The following is a 22,278-nucleotide window of genomic DNA, read 5'->3' as shown; positions in this document are numbered from 1 at the left end:
GTTCAACAATCCAAAAGTAGTCAAATAAAGTGCATCCATCCACATTAAAACATGCCTCACACAGCTCTGGGGGGCGAATAAAGGCCTCCTCTAACATTACTCAAGTCTATTTTTTTTTGGCTCACAAAAAGTATTCTCGTAGCTTCATAAAATGAACCACTGATGTCACATGGACTATTTTAAGAATGTACTTGCTACGTTTTTGGACCTTGAATGTGGTAGTTCCGTTGCTGTCTATGCAGGGTCAGAAAGCTCTCGGATGACTTCAAGGGTATCTTAATTTGTGTTCTGAAGATGAATGAAGGTTGTATGGGTTTGGATTAATGACAGAATTTTCATTTTTGGGTGAACTATCCCTTTAAACACACCTGAAGCAGCTAATCAGACTTAATAGAACCTTCCTGGCAAGTGTGTTGGAGCTGGACGTTGGCCCTCCAGGAGCAGGATTGGCCGGGATTAGCTGGTTTAAGCTGGTCTCCCAGCTTGGTCAAGATGGTTTTAGCTGGTTGTTCCAGCTTGTCTCCAAGCCTGACCAGCTAAGGAAGTGGTCAAAAACCCTATAAAACCAGCCTTCTGACCAGCTTTGACCAGGAAAGTCCGGGCTGGATGATCAACTAAAATCAATCACCCAGCTTAGGCTGGTTTTAGGGTTTTTTTTTTTTTTTTTTCCAGCAGGGAAACAAAAAAAAAAATAAAAAACCCATTAACCAACCTACACTGACTATACACTGACTTCATTTAACCAACTATGATAATACAAAACTCATGGTTTTGGTTAGTGTTTTGTCATCTGTATTCACATTACATTTTTTAAGTGACAATTTGTTCGCAAATGGGAAAAAGCCACTCAGATCGCACAGTAAATTAACCCCGAAAACTAACATTGCCATGCCATTTTCAACATGAAAACTGGTAAAAACTTTAGAAACTCTTAATATAAATTCCAACATTTCCAATTTATGTACATTTTTCCCCATTGTATTGTTACAGGTAGGAAAAGCACATTTATTCCTCAAACACAGTAGATCCATTACTGAAACTCAGTGAAAGTTTGATCATGGCACATTTAGTAACACAAACAGTAAAGATTGCTTGTGAAAAAACACACATTGCCTATATGACACTTTCGTGTAAGCAGAATATCGCTGTGGAGAGATAGCTAAACTCGTATGTTTTCATATCATCATCAGCGCTTGTTCCGCCATCAGTGAGCGCACACAAGGTTGCCAGATTGCACAAATTAAATAAAACACAGGGCAGAAAGTGTATCCTTAAAGGAGAAAAGCTCTGTTTTGGGGCTTAAAGCTCTTCACATCTGGCAACCACAAGCATGAACGCTAGTGAAGACTTGTTAGCAATGAAAGATAACGCAAATGCCAAATAAAAAAACAAGTTTCAGGATAAATAACGAGCCTGCCAATATCGCGACGATTATTTTTAATTAATCGAGAAAGGTGGATATCATTATTGAGTAGTGTTGCTTTCGTCAACGAAAATTATGACTAAATAATATGGTTTACAAAATAAAAACTATGCTAAAATGTCTCTTCATTTTCGTTGACCAAAACGAGATGAAACAAAAAGTTTTAACGTTATTTCGTCTCGTTTAGTCGTTATTATTACTATTTTGCACTATTTCTGTTTCCTGTGTCTCACTGCGCAGACGCGACCGACGTCACTTCCTCAAGTCCCACTCGCGGCATTATTTAGAAGATGACAACAAACAAAGTTAAGCGGGATTTATACTTTCGCCTGGCTTACGAGGCTTTTATACTTGTCACGTTCAACGTTGTACTATTCTTTGAAACGACAGGGGAGCGACGAGGAGTAATTGTCCTCTAAAATCATCGGGAATCACCGATGAAAGGAAGTCATTTGCCAGTACAAGTTTTGTGATGAATGAGTAATAATTTCTTTATGTACAAACTTAAAACAATCTTAAACTATTGGCTTTATTACGCATCAAACACAAGACAACTTCAAGCAAATAGTGTATAATTAATATCTAAATGAATTCTAATTCTATTTTATACAATAAAAATAAAACACTTCAAATAAGAAGCCTTGGACAAACTATGTAAAAATTTTTTCCAAAAAAAGCTTTTTCCGTCATAAAGCACCTGATGGAGTTTGAACTTCACATTAAACTGCTTCTGTTTCACACAAACGCCGGCACAGACGTGCATGTTCGGCTAGAATCGCCCTGAACTCATGCATGTTCGGATGCGGAGCTATGCGGAAAGTTACAAAAAATGCTGTGCACTCCGCCACGCGAATAGTTCGCGCGCATTCAAAGCGAACTTCCGGTAACACCGCGATGACGTCATATTTCCCGCGCTCACCCAAGTGAAATTGCGGACGCGTCGAGTATAAATCAGCCTTGACACAGAGAAAGGGACCGATGGCTGGCCAGCCGGGGTTCGTCTTTGGGAGAAAAATTAGCAGATTATTATTATTATTATTATTTTTATTGTTTTAATTTATTTTATTTAAATTTATGTGTGTGTACTTCTAACATGTTTGGTTGGTAAAATAAATGTTGTAAATTCAAATCAGAGAGTCTTCCGTGTCTGGAATGGATGTATTCTTCAGTCTATAAGGTAACGATAATATAATAAGATGACCTTGATGACCAGTTTTCATCGACTAAAACTAGACTAAAATGTCATCAGTTTTCGTCGACTAAAACTAGACTAAAATGTCATCAGTTTTCGTCGACTAAACCTAGACTAGACTAAAAAGAGTATGAACATGACTAAAACTAATAAAAACTAAAATGACAGCTTCACACAAAGACTAGACTAAGACTAAAATTAAAACAGGCCGCCAAAAACAACACTTTTATTGAGATTAAAATACGATTAATTGTGCAGCCCTACTGCAAACATGATAATATGGTCTAGAATTCGTACTCAAGTCCTGTCTGTAGTACAACAACACTGCTTGTAACCCAGGGGTGGGCAGCTGCTGCACTAAAGGCCACTTCACACCAAGATGGAAAACTAGCATCCACTACTGTCACCTTTCACTTCATGCATCTACATATTTGAGTTGTTTGCCTTGTTTGAGCATGCCACATTGGTCCTTTTCTTAAATATGAAAGGATGACATTTCACAGTAAGCCAGAATTAATTGAGGGTTTATATTCAGTAAATAAGTGTTTGATCAGTGCACTCAAGGAACTGAAGCCAAACATCTCATAGATTCAATTTCCAGTGAGATCCTTTTAAAACCACAGGAACACATTCTGTAAGATTCAATAAGACTCTCCATCACCTGCACATTTCGTTCAAGTAGACACATTCTATATGCATCTCTCTCAATCTCTCCACTTATTTATTTATTTTTTTTTCTTTTCATTTCACCCTGTGCTCGGTTTACTCTTAACACAAAATTATTTTAGATGGTTCAGGCAATTTCCACTGTCATGGTCCAATGAAACCTAGACATGAGGTTTCAGATAGCGGACGTAACGGAGCTGCAGAACTGGGGATTAATGATCTTGTTAGTTGTATTTAGCTTGTTGGGACCAACAGCTCCAAGGTTATGGCATGGGTTTGATTTCCAGCCAGCTCCAACCAGTTTTTTTCATCTTACAGTGTGAATATTTGGACGCTGTGCTCAGTAGATGTGAGTTATTTGAGCAGATTTGACAGTATACCCATGCAAACATAGCTATAATTTGCGTGTTCAAGCAGGCTGCCTTTGTCTTTTTTGTGACTTAGTTTAGATCAGGTTTAGTTTTATGACCAAAACCCCACATTTCCAGACAATTGTACACAGGCATAAAAAATTGTGTCAGCTTTCCAAATGAACGCATCTGCCCTGGAGGATGAAATTTTATTGCTGCAGTCTGACATTCAGATGAAAGCAAAGCTTCAGCTGGACATTTTTGGAACTTCGATGAGATTAAAATATCCCAGCATCAGAAGATGTGCACTGAACCTTGACAGCCTTGTTTGGCTTAACATACTTCTGTGAGACAGCATTTTCCCATATGAAGATAACTGAATCCAAATACCGCTCAACCTGAACTGATGATCACCTGGATGCCTGTTTAAAACTCGCCTCAGCAGCTACTCTGCTGATTGCATTTGGCCTGGCTGATTCATTTGAGTGCACGTCGTCTGAATTTTGATGTTTCTTTGAATGAAAAGTCCTGGCATCATTTTATTTGAATAAAGAAATCTGAATTTCTTAACTTAAATTTACAATGTCTCATGGAGGCCAAAAATCAGGGTCCACATTAAAAATCTGTGATTTCAAAAATGGAACTTAATCCTGAAAACAAGCAGAATTTAGTATTTTGAAAAATGTAAAATAAAGAACTTTATGACCTAAAATGAAGATAATGATTACTTATGGCACTAATCCAAAAAGCATAGTTTTGACATTGATCATGTGACTCTTTGTACAGATGGTCAGTTGTTCTTGCGGAAGTTGCAACTGACTCTACTTTAGTATTGTGACATTTCCAACAGAAATGGAATATTGAATAGAGGGCGGGGTTTTATTTTAGTGCTTCTCCTCTCTATCGCTTGCTCGTAGCAAACTAGTGGTTGGAGGGGCGTGATTTTGTATAATGTGCCCAAGCCGTCATACTGACATCAAGGAATGATATTCCAGATCGGAAGTAAATGTTCAGATTTTGATTAAAGATTATCAAGACAAACAATTGTTTTCAGAGGATTAACTTGCACAGATTAATTGCTCACCTCAAGACTAGCAGTGTGTGCTAACAAAGTAATAGTGTATATTTTGATTTCATGAGGACTTTAAGACACTCTTTGGATCATCTCAAATCATGCTGGAGAAGACCACCACCAGGTTTTAGACAAACTTGTGGACTCTCTCTGTGCATTTTTTTTTTTTAACTTCATTTTTTGCTTTTGTTTAACTTGGGTGTATGACACAATGAAAAAGCTGTTGCCATTTCCGATTCATTTCAACTTGCAACTTTCAATGCAAAACACTGAGATATAATGGAATTCACTTCAACTATTTAATTCAAATTATCATTCTTGTTATTATTCTAATTTGTATCAGGGAACAAAAAAAAAAAAAAACATTCATTTTGATAAATGCAATGCAGAAGGATTTTCATGTGGTCTCACACTATTAGACCCTGCTGTGCATACTTTGTATAGTAGATCTGTAAAATGCTTTGTGACCTCAGGTCCAGGTTTATTTGTTTATTTGGATCCCCATTACCCACTACTAAGTTGGTGGCTATTCTTCCTGGGGTCCAACAAGTAAAAAAACAAAATTACATTAATCCATAACAATAAAAACCAATACAATAAAACATACAGTACAAACCCAAAATTCATTCAGAACATCAAAATCAACAATTTACTGTATACTGTGCCATTAAATATTTCTAACAGTAACCTCATTTTACTTATTAAAAAACATGTAATGTCCGATGGCAAATCATTCCATATTTTCATTCTTCTATACATTACAGTCCATTGCTTTGCATTAGTTTTTGAAACGGGAAGCAAAAAATATCTTTTTGATGCATGCCTGGAGTTAAAATTATGACTAGCACTATTATACAAAAGCTGGCAGTACAGTACACTTGGAACTCTAGACAGTGAAATATTTCTTATAAAACAAAGCAGAGAAACAATTGTCTTATCCCTCACAGGTACCCAACCTAGAATTTTGTGCATTCTCATAATATTAACCATTCTGTTACAGATTAAGTCTTGCAGCTCTTTTCTGGACTAACTGTAATTTTTTATGTACACGACCACACTACTGGACAGTAGTCTAAATAAGTAAGAACCATTGTTTGCACAATTTGAGAGATTCAGTACTGTGGTAGAAATTTTGCACACCTCTTAATAAGTGATAGACCTCTTCCCATAACTATTACCTATATTTTCTATCAGTTTTGACCACTTCAGCCTACTGTCTAGCATAACTCCAAGAAGTCTGATTTCCTCTACCTGTTCAATAGGCACACTCTTTACAGACAAATTTAATTGTGGTTTGAGTTTAAGTTTAGAATTTGATCCAAACACATTACTGTTGGTTTTTGTATTACATTTAAAATTAAATTAAATTTAGAACCATATTATTATTCCATACCCACTTTACCACTAATTGTAACTCCTCATCTAAATCAGCAGATAATTTTTCAGTTGATGTTGCTGGTAGATATAATGTTGTATCATCTGCATACATACCTGTCCTTGCACACTTTAAATTCAAAGGAAGATCATTTGTAAAAACAGAAAATAGCAATGGTCCTAAACAACTTCCTTGAGGCACATCATATTGCAGCTCTTTCACTTCCCAATAACTTCCATTATAAAATACACATTTTCTTCTATTAGTCAGATAACTTTTAAGCTAATGTAAAGTCTGAGAAGTAAATTTATAACATTTAAAAAAAAAAAATCAGCAATCATTTATGATCCAATACATCAAAACCGGAGCTAAAATCTAACAATACTTCTCCTATTAAAATTATTATCATCAATTTGTACTAAACAATCATCTGTCATCTGTGTTAATGGTGCAATGGCTATCATTTCAAAATCTTTACTAAGAACTGGCAGTAAACATATTGGTTGACTATTAGCACCATTAAAATAGGAAAGGAATAACCTTTGCTTCTTTCCAAGTTAAAGGAAAGATCCCTTTTTTAATACTGAAATTAAAGATGTGGCAAACTGGTTCCGCCAAACAGCTGGCTGCAAATTTTACAAGGCGACCATCTAAGTTATCCATTCCTGATGGTTTATCTACGTATATTTATTGTTGATATTTTTTGTTCCACTTGTTGTACATTTACTTTGTTCAATTCAAAGCAATTTGACTTTCCCTTTATGGAATATTAGCAGTTAACATTTCTTCTCTTAGTTTATGTACTTTATTTTCAAGTACTTTATTTTCTTTAGAGTTCAAGCTGGTTTCAGTTGAGTTTACTCTAAGGTTTTTTTTTTTAACTCAATGTGTACACTACAGTTTTCAGGTGCACAGCATCCCGGACATCAATATTTTAATGTTTTATAAAAAACGAATCACTAAAATGAATCATTTCGCTATGGAGATACAGGTTAGGATCATGATTTTTTTGGTAGTACTACAAAATATTGTGAGTGTATATTAGCACAGTTTGTTGTTTGCTTTTAGGATCTGAACTGAATGTTTGAACCTAGAAAAAGTGGTACATGACTTTATATAACACTCCTGCTTCATAACACTGTAACCACAGTCAATTTGTAGTTTAAAAAAATGTAACGGAGTAGTACAGTTGAACTTACTAGGGTTTGAATGCAGTATTCTATAGTTGGGCCTCATTGCTCTGCAATCGGACCCAGAGCGTGGTAATGATTGCTTTCTGTCACTCTTGCTGACTGACGGAAAACTCTGACAGTCCAGGCACGTCGAGATGCGCTCGCAAAACTGACTCCTGCTGTGATGAAACATGACAAAGGGGGAATTTACTCATTTGTTATCCTCCTGGAAGGCAGATAAAACAATGAGAGACATTATGGAAATCAGCACGACAGCACACGTCACCCTCGACCTGCCCTGACTGCAGCTCTGTACTCAGTATGGGCTTATCTTTGTCTCAACTGTCAGCGCAGTCATTGCTATTCTTAGCGTAATCAGTAGAAATAGTCGACCAGTTGCCCTGACATTAAAGCCTGCTTGGTGATATAGCGTTAAGAAATATAGCAGTGATGTGTGCAATAAAGAAAGAAGAGGCATATTTTACAAATCCAATGAAATGTATTGTGACATTAAAGGGATAGTTTACCCAAAAATGTAAATTCTGACCTCTTTTACTCACCTTTGTGTTGTTCCAAGCATGTATGACTACCTCTTTAGAAATGAAACAAGATAATGGGTCCTAAACAGCATTGGATTCCAGAAATATAGTTGCAATTTCTATGCTTTCCAAAACTATAATTTATAGAAACCATAACCACCAAGTAGTGCAGTTTTGTTAAAAATGGTTCCATATTGTTAAAATAGCATAGTTCAAATGATGGATGTCACTACTACGGTTTCAGGAAACAGTTGTGACTAAATACAGTAGCTGGATGGGACATGCATCCCATGTTTTTGGCATGACATGAGAGTAAATGACACTTTTTCTTTTTTTTCTTACCATAATGAATCCAAAACTGCTTGTATTTGATCCTCTAAACCATCCAAGTGCAGGTTTTTTTCTGTCCTTCTCCAGTCTCTCTGATATGATTTGTTGTATTTTTAGCGTGCTGTTGGCTCAAGTGTCATTTGTCTTCAAATGTGGTCAACAGAATCCCTTTATTAGAGAATGTCACGCTTTAAAAACAAGCAATCACTCAAACCCCTCTTAAAGAGTGTTGCAAGACCCTCAGCTTTTGTCGTTTAGTAGCAATCAGTGCAAGCGTTGCCCCCTCTGTGCTTAAGTCAACAATATCACCAGATGCAATTTCCAGGAAGAGCTATGGCTGAGTGTTATTGAGTCTGCATGACCGAAATCCATCTCTCTCATGCTTTCTTTTTTGAGTATGTTTGTGTTTTTGTGTGAAAAAACAAAACAAAATGGCTGTTTATACAGAAGCATAATATGGTTGTCGGTCCTGTTTTAAAGCTAAATATGTTTCTGTTCAGATATAAACAGGATTCTATAACCAAACTGACTTTTAATTTCTAACTGCTTGATTTGTGATGATGTGCATCAACATGTTCCAATATACTCAAATCCAATTAGAACAAATATTTAATTGGAGCTAATTACATATGAGTGTGGAGAACAAACACCTCCACACCCTTCCTCTCACCCTTTCCATTTTTTTCCGTAATGTGCAATTTTAGTGTGGATTTTTTCTTTAATATCAGTCATTTTTCCATTTCTGAGTTTATCTCTACGCCTCTGGGGACTCTGAAAAGGTTGACTCATTTCAATTAAAATAACAAGCCTACATGATAACAAGAAAAAGTCCTTCCGCGCCATGAATTAATGAAGGGGGTTGTGTTTTTAGGGGGGTGGGGGTGGACGGCACAGACTGAATGTTAACATGTCTCTTTTGTGTCTCTGTTGGTCACCTGTTTTGTCCTATCTTTGACTGCTGTCTTTAGTCTTTTCTGTTTGTCCGTTACTTTAACGCATTGCTTTTATGCTGTCTACTGCTTTTTTGTGTTGTTCCACTGTTTTATCTCAATCGTATCGCTTTCTGTCTGGTGTTGTATAGCCTGTTCTGTACCTGTTTTATATCTATATAGCCTATTTTTTGTTCTGTTTTATATAGTGTCTTTTCTCTACCTTGTATCCTATTGATACCTAATACAGTATTCAAAAACAAAACTTTTCTTTACTCTATATACTGTTTATATATAGCCTATTGACTGTAATGGGAATAAACCTGTTGTCGGTCTTTGAAAATGATCAGGATTTGACAAGATCTCTCCCATGGTCTCTCCTGTTCTCTTAGTATATGTGCGGTTTAACTCCAGCCACGGGTTCCCGGTGGAACTGGAACAGGGTGCGAGTGTAGCTGAGCTGAAAGAGACGGTGGGACGTTTACAGGGAGTACAGCCTGATCGACTGCGGGTCATCTTTGCTGGACGAGAGCTCTGCAATGAATCCACACTTCAGGTGAAAAGAGTACTTATGGAAATATTATACTTTAAAAGAATATAAGTTTGAAATAAATGTTTTCATTCACTTGCATGATAGTTGTAATTAAATTAAAAGTATTATTGTTAAAATTTATATTAAAGTCAAGTGACCTTTATGTATATAGCACTTTTAACAATACAGTGATGTCATCATCCAGCTCAGTTCAGTTTAAATAGTATCCGTGCAATCAAGTCGATGATATCGCTGGAAATGAAATGCAAACTCACTTAAAGAGTTATTAGTGTAATTTTACCAGAAAACGTTTTAGAATTTTTATCATTTGTTAATGTAAAAAATCTTGTGTAATATAACTTGTGTTTGCTGGTTTTTATTGTATTTGTTATACTTGTATTTTCTGAATTGTTTTTGCCATGAAAATAGTCTAAGATGCTGACATGGCATTAAATAAAAATATACTACTACTATATTGAATGCAATAACTTGAACATCAGAGTGCTTTTTTTACACACTTAAGTAGGTCTTAATACATCTTTATGTAAATTACTGCTATCGCATCTGAAACATGGTTAAAGTTTACTGCCGAATGTAATGTCAAGCATTTATGGTAAATTAAAATATATGTCAGTGTCATTTCTATTCTATTTTCTATTAACTTTAAATGTAATATTGAATAACACTAGACTACAGTTAAAAGTATCATGTGCGTTAGTCAACACAACAAAAGCTTTTTTAATAATGAATAAAATGTACTTAAATCTAATTTGACATTATTACAAGCTGCACTTTACTGTACTTAAGTGCTTCAAAAAATATAGTCACTTACATTTAAGTGACCTTGTATTTTATTGTTATATTATCTGAAAGTACAGATTTTAAGCACTGAGGTAAACTACAAGTGCGTATTCAATATGATTAAGCTTGCTTCTTTTTCACAAGGGCTTGGTTCGACTTTCTCACTCTTTGAAATTGTGTTTGGATAATTATTTTGCTCTTTGCTAGTAAGAGAACATCTTGTTAAGTATGCGGGTCAAACCCTGTATTAGACAGAGCAGGCAACTTGTTATTATAAAGCTTTCCATATCTCAGTTTCCTGTATTTCTCATGCTTTCGCTTAGTCTGTCTCTCTTTCTCCATCATTCTTTTTCAGCACTGTAAATGCGGAGGTCTCTGTGGGTGCTCTGTCAGAGTAAACAGAGCAAAAGGATCTCCTGAACTTTAGTCCGCAGTGCTTCATTAACCCTGACCTTCTTAATTATGCATTAAACCAAACACAAGCTGCAGCATTTAGAGGCACTTTTTGTTGTCCACACAAATTCATGCTAAAGAGGACTACAATACCTGAAGAAAGCAGTCTGTTAGCATTACCATGCATCTCAATGGCAGTTGCCTGGCTGACACATATTCCTCCAATCCTAAATGTTTGAATGAAAGGTTTTGTAATGTATGTGAATATAAGCAGCTCATACTTTGAAATGGTTAGCAGGGAAATATTTAAGTTTTGAATCTCCCTGCAATACATATGGAAGCGGATTTCTGAAAGTCAGCCTTGTGCTCTTCTGTGCATATGTCAAAGTCACGGTTTGTCTCGTTTTTGCCTCTAGAGTCTGAACAAAGCACAGTACATTCTTGTGATTCACGGTACCTCATTTTCACTGATGAAACTCCTGCTGTGTGTGAGAGCTGTAGCAGATGCTATGTGGAGCTCAGCTTCCCACCTCGTAACTCCAGTGAAAATCATCCGCACATCATTTGTGCTACTTACAGTAATATTTCAATCACGCTAGAGCTCATAAATCAGCGGAGAAACATGGAAAAGTACACACTTGGATAGTTTACACATTTTCCTGCCTGTTTCTAATCTTACTTGAGGTTTTGATTGACAGAACTGACATTTAGAGCTGTGGTTGTCTCAACCGATGTTATCCTGCTTTATATGATTGCCAGGAACTTCCTACTTACGAGTTCTGAAGTCTAATTACAGTTTGATGACCATTCAAGTCATTTAGAATAAAATTCACATTTTCATGTTTCTTTCTCCCTCTTTCACTTCCTATGTAGTATCCCTGGAACAAAACAAACAGCAGTCAATTCATAAGAGTGAATTTGATGCCTTATCTGTGCTTGTGCTGCCACTGAGAATGATGGGAAATGTTGTTTTGTTAAAACAAAATGTTGTTTTGCTTTATTCTCAAGTGGCTCTTAAGTGTTGACACCAGCAGCAGGTTGTCACCTTGCCCTGTGGAATCAATATGCTGTATATTTACTCAATTTGTTTAATAAGCTCTCATCTTCTCTCAAAATTAACTTACATGTCTCTCATCCATATTTCCCACTGCTTCATTGTGCAGTGAATTTACTGGAGCACAGATAAAACCTGCACTAATTAAAAAGAGTTGGCCTTGTGTCTGTGTGTGTGTGTGTGTCTGTGTGTGTATTGTACTGAGTGTTTCTGGAGAATGTAACCGGGTAATAGGTTATTTGCACAGCTCATAGCTACTGGGTCTCACGTTATATATGTGATGCTGTTATCAACTCATCTTTAATCTCACCTGCTCTGTGCCAGTCATATGTTTAACACATATAAACAGACTGCTCAGCACAATTAAATATTACTGTTTTATTTTACTCAAGTATTTGCTCTTTTTAAAGTGCTGATAGTGTTTTTAGTGAGAGAACATTTTTAGCCTTAACAGTTTGTTTTGACATCTACGTTTTAATACTGATTAAAATAACACTACTCACTGAGCTTTGCTTGAGTAAAATGACTGTTTGTATCTATCTGATTTCATCACATAAGAATGAATTTCAAACATGCACTACTTGCCAAGTCCAGTTTGTACTCTCATTTTCTTAGTGTTAATTTGGGAGCTTTTGGTCACCTCATGCTGTCTTGTGATGATCTGTGAAGCTGGTGGCCTCTGCTCTTTATCTGCCTGTGAGGCTCAAGACTCAGACACAGTACTGTGTTTCCTATTAAGATTCGACCTTCAATATTTTGACACGCAGGTTGACACGCAGGTTGGGTCGCATCGGTGTAGTTATGCTGTACAGTCCAGTGCTGTTATTGTCGCTATTAAAAAATAAATAAAATAGTTTTCATTAATTGAAATGAAATAAAAATTTGATGGAAAACATAGTAATAAAATAAATATTAGATGAAACTTAAACTTAATGAAAACTAGACTGCTAATTTAAATGAAATTTGTTTTAGTTGAAGTCCTAAAATTATTAAAACTAAAAATTAAAATTAATAAGTAACAAAAAAAAAAGAAAAAGAACATTACTAAAACTTCAACTAAAATTAAAATAAACTGTAAATATAAAAAAATAAAAGCATAGTCAAAATATTAATAAATAATATAACTGTATACTGTATAAATAACATTCACAGTACAGTTTGTCAGATTCCTAAAAAAAATAAATGTAAGATGTGAAATTAAGAGATTTTTTTTTTTTTTATAAAGTTTTAGTTAAAGAAAAAGTAGGCCTACTAAAATGACAAAAACTAAAAATAAATAAATAAAAGCCAAATATAAATATTTTAAATAAAACTAATAAAAAAGGCAAAAGTGCATAACAACATAACTGATACTTAAATTAAAAAGAAAATAAAAAAAGCTAATTCAAACTATTACTAAATTCTGTAAAAATAACACAGTAAAGTATGCCAGATTGTGGTAGTCTGCTGCATCTGCCACAATTTAGCACTCAGAACCTGCAAGATAGGAGCTGTCTGAACTATGTATATTGTATTTGGCACAGATTTTATTGGCTTGTTTGTGTTGTCACCTTATTTGCATAATTCTTTTTACGAATCAAACAATGTAAACAGCATGTGCAAATAAACAACACTACCAATGTCTGCAGTTCGTTCTTAGTGAATTCCCTCAAGAGAGTTCATGTTGCTGTCAGGGTTTTGTCTGCACTCTTTCCTTGTCTGTCTAGTTGATTGTTATTTCGTTCTTTTGCTTTATGTGTGCATCCATTGCTCTATTCTGTTGTTTTTGTATGTCTTTTTGTCACTCTTTTGTATTCCTCTCTGACCCATTGGCTTGCTCACTGTTATTACCTCTAAGTGTTCATCTCCCCCATTTCTCTCTCTGTCTCGTTCCCCTCCCTTCACACGCTCCACACTCTCTGAAGGAGCAATACAGATAAACGCCAGTGCTCTGAAGGTTACAACATGCATTCAGCTTCAAGGACTCTTGCTGTCTGAGAGTCATCCTCGCCCTTGCCTACTACCTCACCAAGGAGCCAATCACCATCTTATTTCAGCTTTGCGCCACGTGTTTGCTCGGGCCAAAAATACTCAACGCAAGTATGCAAACGTGAATGCTTGGTAAATGCATCGCAAGGACGGAGTCCCCTTGTAAATACTTAATGTGGTTCTGTGGTGGTTTCAAAGAGGATGTTGGTTTCCGGCATGTGATGTTGCTGTGCTGATGTTGTCCTAGACTTCTTAAGTAGCTTAACCAGCAGGACGCCCTTGATTTACAGGTTTCACCACTGAAAACCAGCAAAAACTAGCTTGGAAATTCAGTCTTTTGTCGATCCTCCCCACTTTTGCAAAATGAAGTGCTGAGGTGGTTGAAACTCCTGGCTCATTTTAGTCACAGTGTCCTCTCAGGCCCTGTGTCTACAAGCCCAGCTCTCCACACCATCTGTCTACATAGGGAAGTGTCTCAGCAGAGCCAGACTCACATCGTCGGTGTTCTCCAAAGATGCTTAGTCATCTCTGATAGAACTAACAGAGTGGATTTTAACTGCTCCCTAGTGGTGCTTTAATAGGGGATTTTATAAAATGCTAATTTGAAAGTGGGCTTTATTATATTATATTAAATTCTGTTATATGGTATTACAATGTACATTTTTCATGGTCATATCCAGATTTGACAGACATGCCAGCAAATTCATTGCTTGAAGGAGTAAAAATGAGAACGTATTAATGTTACTCTAAACCTTTATTCTTTTCTTCTGTGGAACACAACATTGATCTGGGTGATGTATTATAAAAGTAGTGGTGTGTGCTATTTTCTTATAAGCTGTAAGTCTTATGAGGCTATCTTATCTGAATTTTATTTACTGAAAAACTTCATTTGGACTTTCACATATTCAGACTCAAAGATGCCTAGCACCAAAATTTGTAATCAAACCCAGCTTATTTGAGTATAGGTTGAAACCTCAGTAGGTTGAATCTGAGTACAAACAGAGACCAAGTCCAAATGCTTCTGAGTCCACTACAAGACCAAGACCCAGACTCAAGACTGTCTCAAATACCTCAACACTGCCATAGGTTGTTGCGTGATGCACCAGGTTTGAATGTGTGGAAGTACAAATGGCATATGAGAGCTACAAGTAGGTTTTTCAGTAAATAATGTTTTAACTTAATGTATTTTTTCCTCACACAAATCTTTTAGAAAAATATAGTGCAACAAATGTATGGACACTTTTTTGTGCACTTCTGTCCTTTTTGGAGCTTGAGAGCTCATTACACATTTTCATTGTGATTAGAGCTGCACGATTAATCGCATGCGATTGTCAAGCGTCTCTCATCAGTAAAGCTGGTTCTGTGATTAGAAGCAAATATCCATCATCCGCTTTTAAATGGAGCAGGACTTACTAAACCGATCTGTAGTTCACTGACAAGCTACGCAATATCGCATCATAATCGCATTCGGTCAGTGAACTGCGGCTCTGTGTATTAAATGCAGCTCCATTTGGAAGCAGGTGATGGACATTTACTGCTAATCATGATATGAGCCTGTCATAGATATATCAGTATCTGCGAATATACCACCGATATGAACATTTTTTTTTACAGAACATAAAATGCAGGTAAAATGCTTTCAAATGTAAATGGTTTAATTAGGTTGTTTGTCCAGCAGAGCGTGCTCCATTGTTTGCTACTGGCGACCTGGATGAAACGCTTTAAAGTTTAAGTGTATGGAATACCATTAAAACTTTGAATGGCCATATCTCTGTTATGGCATGGTGGATGGTTGTTCGAGAGGGCTCCTCGGGCTGAAGGGATCCCCCCAATTTGGTGGAGATCTGCCACCGCGTTTCTGAGATAGTGACACCAGCCAACACGTTCACTTCAGTCTCTTGCTTAGGCAGCAGCATTCAAGCTTTGTCTTATTCGACCATAAGTGCCCAAAAATAAGTGACCAAAAATGTGTTTATGAATATACTATATATTCTGTTTATGTACTGTATTCTGTATATAGTACCAGTCAAAAATTTGGACACACGAATGGGAAAGTGTCCAAACTTTTAACTGTTACTGTTCTATAATATACACAAAGAATATCTGCCTTTTTTATTCCCTAATATCGGTATTGGTATTGCCCCCCAAAAAACCCATATCGGTCGGCTCTATTAAGGACTCAAATACAGGACCGACAACCGTAGATCCAGACCGCATCAGTAAGAACTTGGTCCTTTGTTCACTTCAATTTACTGCAGATTCGTTTACAAAAAAGCACAATTCAATGCAGGGTTTTCAAAAAGATTGAAAACTAAAAGACAATGATGTCCCGGCTATTTTGGATCCGACAGTAATGTCACAACACAAGTGTGAGTAACTGTTTTCATTATTTGGTCACTATTGCTTTGTCTCTTATTACAGATTGTTTGACCTTAATCACAGCAGTGTCCATCTATGAGGAATGTACACTGTCAAACATACACAACTATTAGCCAATTATAGCAGTTGGCGTTTACTCCTGAGTCTACAATCCGCCGTGCCTATTCAAACAGATCGTTCTGATGAGGGGGGTAAAAAACAGGATAGAAAATAGCCTATTACTTCTAAATTATGATGTTTTTTGATGTACAAATCTTGATAACATTATAAGTGTACCTCAGAGAACATAATGATAAACAAAATAATAAACAAAGGCAGTTCATGACCCCTTTAATGGGTTGAGTCAGAATCAACACGGAGACCTGAAGAATGTCAAGTCCACGTCTAGACTGAGTCAGAATGCTCCAGAGTCCATTACAAGACTCTGACTCCAGATGGACTCAAATGCTAGAAGAGTGCAAATGGGATTTGAGAGCAACAAAGATCAGGCTTTTCATTAAATAATGGTTTAACTTAGTGCATTTGCTTCAGACAAAGTGTTTTAAAAAACCCAAGTACAAATGCTCCAGAGTCCATGACAAGACCAAGACCATGAAGCCATGGTCTCAGACTCGAGATGGACTTAAGTACTACTGTTGGTTCTTAAGTGGCGCACCAAGTTGGGATATGCAGAGTACAAATGGGATTTGAAAGCTACAAGACCAGATTTTTCAGTAAATAATAGTTTGTATGTAAACAATGCCAAGTAAAACATAAACAATAAAAACAACACTTGACACACACACCCATACAAAACTACTTACAAGTAAAATAGAATTCTTGAAAATAACATTGACATTGTCACTTTTACAATATGACCAAGTTTTGTGGCACACATCCATTTTCCAACTTTCAGTTTTAATTCTTAGACAAACTGTCTGCTAATCATGCAGAATTGGTATTCAGCTCACAGTCACAGCTAATCCAGTGTCACTTTAAGATGAAATATAGATGAATATGTTGTGTCCTGATGCCAGCTATACTGTATGACCATAAATGACCTTGAGAAAGTGTCCAGACTGTCTGGGACTGCTTATGATTCTGGATGAAAGACAAATTGATTGTCTCCGTGCTTTCAGCATTGAAATTCAGCCACTGAATATCTTTAAAGAGCCAAGTCATTGCTAATGCACAGTGTCCCACTCTTTAAAAGACTGACTTGTTGATCAGGCTCCCCTAAGAGAATGTCTCAATTGAAAAAGGTCACGTGTATAAAATGAAGGCACTTTCTGCTCATCAGGAATACAGCCCTACTCTGTCCCCAAAGTAACTGGATTTGAAACTGTGTAAAAAAAAAAAAAAATAAATAAATAAATAAAATGTCGGCGTCAAGGCAGCTGACAACATCAAATGCACTTGCCGGGGAGACTTTATTCTTAGGTTATGGCCGATTTTCCCGTCTCTTAGTTTTGTGCTCTGTTTTCATATTGTGTGTGTGTGTGTGTGTTTTGTTTGGATCAATGCTTTTTCTAAATGTCACAAGTTCACATCCTGGAAATTGCTTTTTATCTCAGAGTGCATTTGCAGCGTTATTTTTGACCAAAGCTTTACCCTTTCCTCTGAGAACAGGAGTTATCAGGAAAACTGCCAGCTCCATTAATGTGAATTAGAGGTTATCGCGTGTATAGACTGTAGACATACCGTTCGAATCAGAAGGGTCATCTCACTGTTGCGCTGTCATTTAATATTTTTGTCATGCAATACAAATGCAAAGTCAAAAACAAAAACACACTGCCGTGCAACTAAATTGATATTGACCAGCATATTTTATGTCACAGCAGTCTTTAAAGCATCCATCATGTAACAGTGCTAATTTCCATCCCTGCATTTCTTGATAAGGATCTTGCATTGTGTTGCTATGGCCACTTCGTTTCCCAGCATGCGGCCCATCTTTGTTAAAGCCTGTATTAGAAGTCTCCTTTATGGCAGGAAAGTGTGATAAAGCTTAGCTGGTGGTTCGCTCACGTGGAGCGAGTGGGTCTTTCTTTAATTTATGCTGTGCCATTGAAAAATCAACCCTCAGTGACTGCTGGGGAAAATGGACAAGATGAGATTCACATCTTTCATTTTGTCTGTCTATGCTGTTTTTGCTAACACCAAGAAATAAATACTTGTTTGAGGATGGTTTCGGACAAAAGAACCATTTTCCCTGTCAAAGGGTTTTTTTCTTAAAGGAATGTTTTTGCATACTTTGCATCAAATGTTCTGTTGTTTTCCATCTAGAAATGGGTCTCTACTCAACAAATGGGGAAAAATCCAAATGGTGTGAGCATTACAGTTTAACACTTGGTGTGCGAATCAACATGATCTTAAGAAAATTGGATACAATTGTATGAATTAAACATTACTGCAAACTAAAGGGTAAAAAAAAAATGCAGAATATGTCTCTGGATGTTCTTAAAAAGAAATATTAGTTATTGCATCTTGGCAGATGTGGTCACTATGAACTGTCATTGTATAAAAAAGGGTATATTGCATAAGGTTTTTCATTTTGGATGAACTAGATTACTTTAAATTCTACTAAAAGAGGAAAAAGCACTGCGATTTTTAATAATTGGTATGTGAATTAGCATGAATTATGAATTAAAAAGAATTGTAAAAAGTATAATAATAAGAATAACCAGTGTATGTTTTTAGATATTTTAAAGAAGCATGGAATATAGCATACAAGTCATATGGGCTATTTTTTTTATTTTAAATTTAATTTTAATTAATCTTTTTTCTTTTTAACCTTGGAAGATGTGGTCACTGTCATTGTATTAAAAAGACACCAAGAAAAAAAATTGTGTATCGGCAGCATACGATTTTTCATTTAATTGTTTCTTTAAATATCCACTTAAAAATAGCAAAAATGTAGCAAAAATAATCAAGTTATGAACATTTCCTCATCCCTTGGTATAGAGACCAAATCTTTAGTCATATCCAGAAGGGAAATTAAGAGACTATGTTTTTGAAACGAAGCAAATACTTAAGGGAATTGTACAGTATTAAACAATGTCTCATACTGTTTGATATATTCCTTTTTTTCTGCCTTCTCCAAACATTGCTGTTTTTACCTTTATCTTTCTTTCTTCCTCGGAGATACAAGCTCTTTGTCAGTGTCTTACAGTGATTGGCATGTTTATTCTCTCTACCTGTTTTTTTTTTTTTTTTTTTTTTTCTGTGCTACAATCCTGCTGGTCTGCGGCGTATGTGCCAGCTTGATTACTTGAATTTGTGAAGGTACTTAGAACGGCAAAGTTTGATCCTTTCTTTCCTCATGCTTGAGACAGAAATGAAAGACAACAGGATGAAAAGATCCTCTCATAATGCACTTTTGAGACTACAGCACCATAGAATTACTATCCATATCATTGTCGCTGTGGCTGGTCTCAGAAAAACAGGTTTTGATCACTTCTTGTTCTGATAAGAGGTTCTACATTTAGTTCTTACATTAATAATCACCATAAATTATTAATTGGTTATTATATGTGAACCAGTGAGAATTATTACAAACTTGATCATCAGAAAATCTAATTTACATGAGGACATCAACCACCTCTACATCTAAATTATAATTAATCTACTCAGAATGGAACCCAAACCTCAAAGTGTAGATGTTTCTAAAGAACATGAGAAGTGTATAGCAGATATAGTGGTGAATAATGGGTCACAAACCAAAAACGTTTGGGAATCCCTAAGGTATAGTGGTATTAAACATGGATGAGGCTGTCGTGAAGAGTGTTGGAGTACTATCTGCTTGTCCTCATCTGTGACAGGGCTGTGATCTCCCCGAGCAGAGCACGGTTCATGTGGTTCTGCCACCATCCACCTCGAGCCAGCACTCTGAGTTGGTCCAGCAGCACAGGCCGGGCGGGGGGATGGAAAGCTTGACCCGACTTGACCTCAGTGGCTCCCGTCTGACCAGTGTGTCTGAAGGCCTGGCTGTCATTCTGGAGACAGATGCGTCCAGACAAGGGAACTTCATTGGACACACAGGTACAGGGCGTAGGTCTTTGTTTGTGTTGTTATTGTTTTTTTTGTTTTTTTGCCATTGTAGATAAAATGTATTTTAAATCCAGTGGTAGCTGATGCTTTATAATAGTGAAAAAGCACCAATGTCGATTCTAAATGTAACAATGTGTACCTTTTTTTTTTTATCATTTGGTGTCTAAATGCATGTATGTATGTATGTGGTACACACACATATGTGACACTGGACCACAAAACCAGTCATAAGGGTCAATTTATTGAAACTGAGATTTATACATCATCTGAGGACTGAATAAATAAGCTTGCCATTGATGTTTGGTTTGTTATGATAGGACAATACTTGGCTGAGATACAACTATTTGAAAAACTGGAATCTGAGGGTGCAAAAAAATCTAAATATTGAGAAAATCACCTTTAAAGTTGTCCAAATTAAAGTTTCGACATATTTGCAGTAGGAAATGTACATTTTTTTTTTTTTTTTTTTCATGGAACAAGATCTATGCTTAATATCCTAATGATTTTTGGCATAAAAGAAAAATTGATAATTTTGACCCATACAATGTATTATTGGCTACTGCTACAGATATACCCGTGCCACTTATGACTGGTTTTGTGCTCCAGGGTCACATACAGTATATTTCATAAACAAAAACTTTTATTCTTTGGATGCGATTAATAGTTTGACAGCACTAATATATATATATATAATATTATATTATATTATATTATATTATATTATATTATATTATATTATATTATATTATATTTGTTATCTAATAAATCTAACTAGCTTTCTAATCTTTTTGTATTCTATCTGTTTTCTTTTCATTTATTATACAATTAACAAAAGCAAAAAAAAAGAGCTCTAACACTAGCTTGCACTACACTTATTCAAATATATATATACATATATATTTTATTTATGTATATATATATATATATATATATGGTGTGTGTGTATATATGTATGACTCTTTGTGTGTGTGTGTGTGTGTGTGTGTGTGTGTGTGTGTGTGTATGTGTATATATATTATGGATGCTTCCTGTGCCGTCTTAAAGCAATTGCTACAGACTCTTTCTAAATGATGCTTTCAGTCCCACCAAACTAGAATTCTTTTGTAGTGTATATCCTTTCATTTACATTAGTGTGTGCACCACTAAGGCTTTGGTGACCTCCTTTTCAGCAGTAATACACCGCTCTCAGAGAGAGTGTTTGAATGTTTTTGTAAGCACACAGGTTGGTGAAGTGGATGCTGTCATTTGCCACAATGGCAGCGCTTTTACAAGCTGTCCTCTGCCCGCCCTTCCCTTTTCAACCTCGCTCTGGCTAGCAGCCCACTCGGCTACTTAGTCCAATCAAGCCACCTCTTTTATTCATCCCTTCTTCCTGTAAAAGCATTAGCATAATGGAGGAATCCTGCAGAAATCATAAATAATAGGGTGCCTGTCGTATAAAACCCACTCCGCTCGATTTATTGTCAGCTGTGTCAAGGTATCCTGTACTGTACCTCCTCGTTGCCCCATGCTTTTAGCTCTAATGAGAATGCTGCTCCCGGGGGTGTGCATGTGTGTGCATGAGTGATTTAAACTGGGATGGGACAGACTGATAGGACAAGTCCTCTCTAAACTAAATCATATGCCAGGAAGATGTCTGGATCGTCTTTTCTGGCTAATTGGACCGTGGGCTCTTTGTCCTGGGACCGTGGTCGCTTGCTGAAGCACTGCTGCACCTGTTCTTATCCTCTACTCAGCGCTCTAATCAACCCACTAGCGTTCCATTAAAAAAACTCCACAGCTGTAAACTAAAAGTGGACAAGAAGCAAGGGAAACGAAACAAAAGCAAACAAATGCCAGCTGAAGTTCAGTTGCTTTAGTTGGTCCCATTCATGCATTCTTAAATAAAGGAATGCACTGGATATATAGAAGTGTCATTTTTGGCTCCAAACAGAATATTATTATTATTATTATTTTTTCTGAACTGGTTTCCCAAAAGGTCATAATGTCTACCATTGTTAGGACAAACAGGTAATGTCACAATCTTTTTTCGCAATGAATTTTTCAATGGTGAGGCAGTTAAGAAAATTTACCAGCC

At 36.3% G+C, this 22,278-nt stretch overlaps 1 protein-coding gene across 3 annotated transcripts in view; it reads left to right on the top strand.

Moving 5' to 3' along the window:
- Positions 1-22,278, top strand: part of prkn (parkin RBR E3 ubiquitin protein ligase) — a 118,104-nt gene that overhangs the window by 19,070 nt on the left and 76,756 nt on the right. Inside the window, exons 2-3 of one of the 3 annotated variants that reach the window (XM_042736335.1) lie at positions 9,441-9,604; positions 19,973-20,192. In XM_042736335.1, the coding sequence (XP_042592269.1) occupies positions 9,441-9,604; positions 19,973-20,192 (384 nt within the window). The remainder of the gene's footprint in view (positions 1-9,440; positions 9,605-19,972; positions 20,193-22,278) is intronic. The other 2 variants (XM_042736337.1, XM_042736336.1) reach the window with 2 other exon arrangements.

This window comes from Cyprinus carpio, chromosome B13 (assembly GCF_018340385.1).
Source record: "Cyprinus carpio isolate SPL01 chromosome B13, ASM1834038v1, whole genome shotgun sequence".
NCBI classification, from domain to species: domain Eukaryota; kingdom Metazoa; phylum Chordata; class Actinopteri; order Cypriniformes; family Cyprinidae; genus Cyprinus; species Cyprinus carpio.
This window is presented reverse-complemented; position numbering and strand designations above follow the sequence as displayed.